This window comes from Mytilus galloprovincialis, chromosome 2 (genome assembly GCF_965363235.1).
Source record: "Mytilus galloprovincialis chromosome 2, xbMytGall1.hap1.1, whole genome shotgun sequence".
NCBI lineage: Eukaryota > Metazoa > Mollusca > Bivalvia > Mytilida > Mytilidae > Mytilus > Mytilus galloprovincialis.
Window position 1 is genome coordinate 55,729,201 of NC_134839.1, and position 9,681 is coordinate 55,738,881.

Genomic DNA, 9,681 nt, shown 5'->3' on the forward strand with positions numbered 1-9,681 from the left:
ATCATGCATAATGATAACACAAGCAGATTCCAGTTTGTATGGAAAATAGTAAATACGAAACCAAGCGCGGTAGGCAGAGAAATGTTATGAAGTTCAGGTCGGCAGTTATGGAACAATGACTGCGTCATTTTCCAAAAACTTAAACAGACGCTGCAAAACTTCCTGTCATGTAAAAGAATTGCTTAACATTTGTTTGAATTTTAAGGAGTTGAACAAAGTCTAACACTGAGAAAAGTTGACAGTACTAAGTGATCCCTATGTGTCACTGACGCTGGATGCTGATAGGAGACCAAAAAAAATAAACAAATTACTTCTTCCAGTTTTCTTTTCTCTGCCATTCTTTCCATATAACTGAGAGGAGGACCTCTTTCATATGGTGGAAACTCTCTTGACATGGGTGGTTCTTCTCTCTGGCCACCAAAGTTTTCCCCACCTAAAATCAGATACAATAAACTAGAGGCTTCTTAAATAAAAAGCTAAGCAGTCGAATATTGGGTACAAACTCTAGCAACCTAGGCAATTTCTAGATTGGATATGAATGGGAAGGGGGGGGGGGGGGGTAGATAGCTATATGTATAGTGTATTACAATCATACTCGAGAGCAATTAGTGTACTGTAGATTTATTGATATTTGTTGGATACAAATTTTCGTGGGTACAGGTGAACCACCAATCCAAATGTTCAACGAATTACACATTTTCTATAGGATGTGTATGCAGCGATTAGTAAAATCATAAAATCAAATACCCATGAAAATTCAAGATTTCCTCAATCCAAGAAAATTGATACCAACGAAAATAAATGAATTTGACAGTATTACAATTGTATTCAAGATCAAGTATTTCTTTCTTATTGTATTCAAAAACAAATAATGTATTAAAATTGTACTCAAAAGCAAGTAACCGTATACATATATCATTTGTGATAAAAGACATTAAAATCAGTGAATATTTAAAACAAGAAATCATCTTCTTAATAAAAATTATATCTCCAATGTATGCATAGGTAGACCTTAGCAGTTTTCTGCTCTTTAATCAGGTTGTTGTCTCTTTGACCCATTTCCCAATTCCATTCTCAATTTTATGTTCCCAATTAATTGATACTGTACCATTTTATCAAATATTACCTAATCCTAAAGCTTGATGTGGAGCTAGACCACCTGGTAATCCACTAAATCCAACATCACTACTAGCTTCACTGGGACCAGGCCTTGGTTCCAACATTTCTGATTGTAACTAGAACATCAATGAATATTACAATACAAAATAATCAGTTACTGATAGACATTTTTGATGGGTTAACATCATTAAGTTCTACAATTAAACATACAGCTTCCAATTATTTCCCGTCTGATTCAATGTTCTCCTAAATTCCAACTATAAATTTTTTTCTTCTTTTTGATGGAATTAAAGGTTCATAATTCAAATGTCTCAAACATTTTAAATGTTTATAAGTACTTCACTTTCAGTAGCCATAGAAACCAGATGATGGAATTGTCAATAACATTGTATGTTGAGGATGAGAATACACTTACACACAAAGACTTTGATACAAGGGGTGCTTCAACCTATAGTTGTTAATATAATTTCTGTGTCATTTGGTCTCTTGTTGAGAGTTGTCTCATTGGCAATCATACCACATCTTCTTTTTTATAATAATTTCCATAATGTTGTAGACAAATTGACGGTTGGGTTTGGTTCCCCCTATCATCTCAAAGGTACCTCCAGTCTATAAAAATAATGAAACCCCTCTTGAAGTAAACTTACCCCTGTCGAAGGAACTTCTGATTGTTGAACCAGGCCTTGACGAACCAAAAACTGAACAAAGTCCTTGGCACAGTTAGCTTGTGCATCTTTCTTATTTGTAGAGTTACCTACACCCATGTAATCAAACCCTTCAACTCTGACCTACAATATTTATATATATATATATACATGTTACGAACAATGACGTTAAGTCATAATACTAATGTGTTCCCCATAACGACGTTCATCAGTCTTGAAAAGTCCCAAGATGGATGAAAGCGCTAGACAATGCTGCTTTTAAAACTCTTTATGTGTATTTAATTTTTAATATATATAATTCTGTACACCGCTTGAAAAAAAACTTTTTTGTATATATATTATTCACTGTTTTCACAGATCTTCAGGTAATGTGACTTTTATATATATATATATTAAACAATTGATTGACTTTAACAATGGTATGACGTTAACAAATACAAGGGAGACTACTAATGTAATTTTAAGTCTTTAAAATGTTACGTTAAAATTAGAATATATATATCTGGAGAATATCTTCAAATTGATGCTACAATGTACACATTAAATTACAGGACACATAAATTCCAAACATATGATTTTTAAACAAAGCATTGCAATGAAAGGTCAAATGTAGATGACTGTGTGATACAATGTAGGCATGTATCCTATAGTGGGTTATAAATAAGATGTCATTCAGGTAAACAAATTATATACAATAACAATAGGCATATGTTTGTCAATTTTTAACACTTTTTTACTACAACCATTTCCATGATATCAGTATCTGCAAAAATATCTGACAGAGATTCAAAAATCGTCCAAATACTTTGTTGCCACAGAACCTTGAAATTTCACACTATATGGTACTTAAACTAACTGTTTTTCATTTTTCATTTGTAAATTGCTTAGTATCTGATAATGAAAATTAGATGTAAACTCTAAATAAGTCATTAAAGCAATGTGATCGATTACTGTGGAAGTCTGATTATGATTACTAACATGACTAATTATGCCACCTCCTTACCTGTAAAACATGCAATAGGTCAGGTGAGCTAGGAAATGATCTGTAATGTTTTACATGCATTAATAAATTCCAAAATAATGACATACCTCACATTTAAACCTTGGTTTATGTTTCGATCCTGTCTGGCCAAACTCATAACATGGTGTGACCTTTCTTTTCCCACACCAAGCATATAAAAACTGTTTAACGTCACCCATCTACAAAAAAATGACAATAGATCTATGAAAAATACCACTGTTCATTATAATCGTAATAAATTTGTTCTCTGCATAATTGCTAGATTATGTACAATGTAATGTATACATGTATATATAGTTGCAAATGTATTGTTTGTTCATACCAGCATTTTTAAAGACTCAAATAGACATATATCCATAAAGCAGATTCTTCGTCCAATACCCATCCCTCACCACTACATGGCACTGTTTATTTATGTTATTGTAGTCATTAGGTCTACACAAGTTAGTAACCTTAAGAAAATTATATGCATTACTCAATCGTTCCTCCATGCCCCCAGTATTAAAGTCATCATTTCATCAACATAGTCATGATAATATTTGTTAACAAATTGACTTGAACATGTTATACTGGATAAAGAAAACATTGGTCAGCATTGCAATTAAAAGTATTTTGACACATAATTTTAAGTACTACCAACTTTGAAGTATAAAAAAATATTTTGGAGGAAATTTTAAGGATCAGAAATTGACACACACATTAGCATGATTAGTCTTAATTAAAATGTAACACCTTAAGGTTTGATAAAAAATGTCATCCAAGTTGAATGAAATGACAGCTATCCATGGTTATCAATTGTTTCCTATATGATAATTATGGACAGTAATTTGGTTTTTCAAGTAAGTGCCTTCATTTCACCTTATTGCAACGAATTGAACAGACTTACTTGTATTCCAAATGAATATATTAAAGAGACTATAGTAGCACTTTTGAGGTCTTAATGTAATTCATTTACACCTGTCATTAGTAATGATTACTTCAAATCAAGTTACAAGTAAGTTTCATCCAAATTGGTCATCACAATTTAACTCATAATTAATATATAGACCATCTACATATTACAGACATTTTTAGTTATACATCATTTCTGGAGTCATGTCCTCCATGATAAATATTGCATACCTTTATGATGTCATTTACAAATGTACCAGATAGAAGGCGAGCCTGTATCCCTGCGCTATTAAAGTTTCAAGCAAATTCACAATCATAATTCTGCAGGGTAGCTTTAGTCTAGAAATAATTTACATGATTTAAGTTTCGTAAGTAGGTAATCTTAATTTCCTTATGACTGAAGCGAGGGTGGCCAACTTATTAGATTTAATTTCCAATATATTCTGCAGACAGTACAAGATACAACTTTTTTAACTAGTTGAGGACGAACAGACTGATAGACAATTCATTTTTAATGGTATACCATAATATGTCCCATGAACGGCCTAATAAAAGTGATTTTTGCATGACCTCAGATGGTTATTTACTAAAGACTGACAAGATCCAGCTAGAGTCATTCTGAGGGCAAATTCAGCTAAATACCCCAAAGTGTAAAATGAAGATACAAATGTACCTTATACACCTTATCTTAAGGCAAGTGCATGTGACCTTATCCCTATTAGTCCGCATTATTACAGGACATCACAAAAGTTTACGTAAAATTTTGACATCATCATACAAAATATCTGATGCCACAATGGATAATTGATAATTGATTGTTGTATGACCTCAATATTTCAAGCTATTCTCAGGTAAACCAGCACATATTTCCAAATACTGAAAGTGGGTCTCATTGTACATGTGGTCTAAGTGTGACACAGGATTGCCATTTTTTTGTAAGCGTGACACTTGAGAGTCAAATTATTGTGCTGTGAAAACCGGAAATAAAGTCTAGCGGGACACAGGAAATTACAAAAAAATAAGAATTACATGGTACATATAGTGTATTAAAGCGGGATACGGGAATCTGACAAAACAATAAGAGTAATCTGGGATCAGAACCCCCCTGAAATAGTGATAAGGTGTATTCAGCACAGGCACTTGTTTCTATCCATAGGAAGGTCGACTATCCATCTATATATCTGTTTTATATATGGATAGTCGACCTTCCTAATATGGATAGAAACAAGTGCCTTAGACAGATTATTCGGTCTACAAGTGCCTGTGGTATTCAGTTATTAGCACGATTGGCAGTTACCTTTGTCTGGTTAGCAAGCTTTATATAAAATAATTTATAAAACTAAGATATTCATGATGATCAATGATGAACATTAAAATTAAACTTGAGTTTTAAAATAATTTATTGGGGGAAACCACTTTCTCTTGCAAACGAATGCGTACAACTGTTTGTAACCAGTCACCCTCCTTGGCATTTATATATATACAAAAACACTGCGGCTAAATACCACATATTCAAACAATTTCATATGACCTTAGAATGCCTACATTAGATGTAAAGCAGTTTCATTTAGCAGAGCACCTACTCTTGTTTACGGGGACGTCAACTGTTTCAGCAGATCTACCTTTTTTCGACCCAAATTCCTTTCGCCACTATTCGATCAAAACCGTCGACCCATATCAGTTCTCTGGACTCCTTTGGATATAAGTGCTCAACAACAACAACACAACATCAATAATAATATTAATGCGGATTAAAAAATATTTAATCATTAAAAATTTAAAAGAGGCATGCACATGGTCGTTTTTCAATACACCTTATCGCTAATCTCGGCTGCCCCGACAGCTTGAACTTTTGCAATCTTATTAAAATTTTAATATTTAAATTTAAGGGGACGACCATTTGATATTCTGGGGGGGGGGGGGGGGGGGGGGCAGGAGGATTTTGAAAACAAATAACTTGGCCTTGATAATCACAAAAATAAATGGTTTGTTCTGTGGTAGTTTGAAAATAAATTACCTGACTTGCAATCAAAAATAAATAACTCAGCAGGTCTAATCGAAAGTATGAGATGGCACCAGATTCTTGTCTCCATATCAAATTGTGTTCACGGCGAGTCCCTTGCAAAAAGCAAGTTCTGTTTTTCCTCAGTCGTAGCCCTGATTTTTCGGGATCAATCGGTTTCTTATTTATTTGTCTTTTGTTCATTGATTGCCCTTCTGTATTCTGTTAGTGTTGGGTCAGTGTTGCATTCCCTTTTGTAATCTAGGTCAAGGACTGTAGTTTTGTTGTGAACTTGATCATGAGTTTAAAAAAAAACAGCAGCCACAGACTTAACTATGTGAATTCCGTTTTTGCTTTATCATGCACATTGGTCTTTTGATGTTGTCCCTAGAAACTTAAGTCTTACACTGAATTTATGTCAAAATAAAAAAATGAAAAAAGGTGACCATGCCTGATGACGTCACAACAAAAGTACACAACTTTTCTCAAATCTTTGAAAAGGGAGGATAAAAATCATAAGAGAAACAGATTCCACCACTGTAATTACTCGTGTATTACGATATTTCTCTACTCTCAACAGTTAAATTTTAATTATTTAAAAAGCTCGACAAGCCTCGCCCTTTAAATATTAAAATTTAACTGTCTCGAGTGGAGAAATAGTTGTGGAATCTATATTTCGCAGTGGACACTACCACTACCATGCAGTCTTTTTGACTCTTTTTTCAATTATATTCGCGCAAAACAAATAACAAGAGTTAGTTTCATGTAATTTTCAGTATGTTTTTATCAACATAGAATAGGGTTGATGTGAACTACGAAATTTTTGTCAACTACGAAACGGGTTTGTCAACTACGAAACTCATCAAAATGTCCACTACGTAACATGAGTTGTACCTTCATATGTGAAGTACTGTCTAAACTTTATCGATAAAAAATGGTTCTCCAATTCAGAAAAAAATTAGATCTTTCTAGTATATAAAGTAAAACAAACTGGAATGTCTATAGAAGACATTAAAGTGCAGTAAGATGTGCGTTTAGAAGCAGTTTCGTAGTGGACAAATGTCCCCTACGCAACAGTATATAAATTAAGAAAATAATATCATTTTAAAGAGTATTTAAGATTGCATTTGTTATATACAAACAGGTCTATAATAGAGGTATTCAAAATAACTCTCGAAATAAAATTTTAAACAAATTGATTTTCCATTCTTTTTAGGTCTGAAATTCACAGTTTTATTGAAAAACGCCCATATACCAGTCGCCCATGAACAAAATCTTGATACAGTAAAAAAATAGATGAAGGTTATTTTTTTCACAATCCCACATTTTTTGACAGAAAATTTGGAACTAAAATATTTCAAAGGTGTCAACTGATTTAGGCACTATAAGCATAATTCCCAAGTTTCCATCATAGCAGATGATCTGGATAACACAAACGATAATTTAAAAAAAAAAGGAAAAAAAGGGGAAAAAAAAATCGACGCTAGTATAGTGTTGTATGATTGTAAGTCATCCTAAGTGCGACGCTGTAGTACCATTTGCATTCGGTATGTTTGTTAGTTTCTCATGAGCAATTATTGAATTGTACGGGCATTTGTTGATCATATGGTATATCATTTGCTGTATTTTGAACTCAGATCAAAATGGACATTTTTTGGTGTTACTTTCTTTGAAATTCAATAAGATCATTATTTTATAATGGTGAAATATTGGTATATGATAGCCGGATTTAGTTTAGGACACCGGAGCAATCCAATTTATCATAATTTTTAGTGTAGCAATTCCTAGGAACTGGCTTAGAAGGAAAAAAATCAGCATGCAGTGTACAAACTATTGTGGTTATATTGTTATGCTAAATAAAACCTTTGACGAATCCCTATTTCGTATGTTATGCTTAACATACAATTCTCAAAGAAGCCATCTTCAGCTGTTATATATGGTTTACTTTGGAAAATTGTATACTTTAAGTCCTCCTTTATTTCGTTTTTGTTGATTTCGTTTTACATGTATATCTGCATCAATAGTCCAATTAAGACGATTTATAATATTCATTTTCCTTGCTTTTAAAGTTTACAGGAAATTGACGATGTCCCCATTTATTATTATTGGTACATTCATATCTTATCAACAGTTACAATTCGACAAGAAGAGAGGCACAGTTGTTTCCCATGGGAATACCGATAGTTTGTTGAAAAACAAGTTCTCCAAACGTAACAAATATGTTGTCAATCAAGAAATTAAACATCTTGATATGTCTGTTTCAGAGATTTTTTTGTTTGAATAAAAGTGATTTTTTTACAAAGAAGAATGTATCCCTCCAAAGGACAAGATACTTGCATCTACGTTGGCAATTCTTTTTATGAAACAAAGTAATACCAACTCTTTCAATTTGTCTTTTAGCTTGGAATAGGGAATACTGGTGTAAAGTGTAGAAAAGTCAACTATTTTAATACTATTACACTTGATGAGTCTTAGATTGTATGTACTTCAAATGATCTTTGGAATTTTTAATATCCACATCTGATTCACATCACCTCTAGAACAGGCAGTTTCACAATAACTTTGACGCCATGGTTTGATTGCTGATAGAAGCGATGTAAATAATTTAGAAAAAGTTTTCGTGGAGAACTTGGGAGACATAGCAATATACCGTTGTTTGTAAGGGCACTTATGTAATTTAGGTATCCAATAAAATGATTGAAGATCCAGTTCTTCATCTTTGGTTGTAATTCCAAGGGAACATAAAAAAAGACCTATGATTATCCAGGATTTCTTCTTTAGTAAGTGTCGTGTGGATATATGTTGAGTTTCCAAGTGAATAGTCAATGCCTAATTCATTATCAAGCAGTTTATGTAATGTGATTTACACACAAATACGATGTTGTTTAGGGCGTTATCTGCGGGGACAACAACATATTTGTCATGGAGGTAGGACAAGTGTTTTGCACCATTTGGGTCTATAAAGATTGACATAACGTGGGTATTGATAGACCCATCCAGCTGCTTAATTCTGGTTTGTATCAACGGCCTCACAGACTTAATTCATTTGGAAAAAAGATCTACGTGTTCAACAAATTGCCTGGCATAATCCTCGACTTACTACATCAGTATTTCGAAGTTGTGTTTCTAATTGATGGAATTTAGCTCACAATATTTCGGATCTTTGGATAACACATTTCGCAGGGAAGTGTTATTAACAATGTTGAGGCCACCAGTAATAACATGACCAGCCGGATTATATATGAGTGGGGATCTAGCACAGGTACAATCAGGAGTTTTAGACTTGAAGTCGTCAATATTGATATCCTGCAAAACCTGCTTGTAGTTGAAAATTTAAGTTTCAATTGGTTTGGTATATGGTCCGAGAACACAATTAATTCGTAGTGCATTTCTTTTAGAACATAAATGAAAATTAAAAAAATCCCACCTGCGCTTTCTCAATGAAATTTTTACAGTGTGTTGTACTACTTTTGGGACAAGTTATATCAAAATTATAGAAAACTTCATCGCCTCTAACTCAAAATATGGACAATTTTGTGTTTAGGGTGTCTTGAAATCTTTTGACAGCTTCCGAAGTGCTAATTTTTAACCTTTTTCAGCTGGACCAAATCACTACTTTCCTGTAAAATTCTGGACCCAAATTTTTTTACAGTGTAATTTCACCCCACTACTTACAATTTGAGGCATTAAACATGGAGAAATAAATTTGGAAGGGGTTTAAAAATTATTGGCAAGTAACCCACTGTTAACAATAGGGACTATATTCGTGAACAACGAAAATCAAGGGACGACAATTGTGGTCTCGGACCTAATAGGATAGAAAGAGTTGACAAATCTTAAAAAAACTTGGTATGACCAAAGCTTAATAAATTATAACACTGCTTGCAAAGTTTCATAACAATAGGATATATATTATAGACAATATGTTAAATTCTATACTCATCTTTGCGTGTTAAATTTTGACGTTAAAATTGAATAATTTC

At 33.0% G+C, this 9,681-nt stretch overlaps 1 protein-coding gene across 3 annotated transcripts in view; it reads right to left on the minus strand.

Annotated features, from left to right (window-relative positions):
- LOC143063890 (ATP-dependent RNA helicase A-like) overlaps positions 1-5,324 on the minus strand; it is a 41,481-nt gene extending 36,157 nt beyond the window's left edge. Inside the window, exons 1-5 of one of the 3 annotated variants that reach the window (XM_076236323.1) lie at positions 5,280-5,324; positions 2,874-2,984; positions 1,767-1,907; positions 1,127-1,235; positions 312-433 (exon numbers count right to left, since the gene is read on the minus strand). In XM_076236323.1, coding sequence (XP_076092438.1) covers positions 312-433; positions 1,127-1,235; positions 1,767-1,907; positions 2,874-2,984 — 483 coding nt within the window. In that variant the 5' untranslated portion in view covers positions 5,280-5,324. Of the gene's footprint in view, positions 1-311; positions 434-1,126; positions 1,236-1,766; positions 1,908-2,873; positions 2,985-5,227 lie in introns of all 3 variants that reach the window. The other 2 variants (XM_076236322.1, XM_076236324.1) reach the window with 2 other exon arrangements.
- Positions 5,325-9,681: the final 4,357 nt, after the last annotated feature.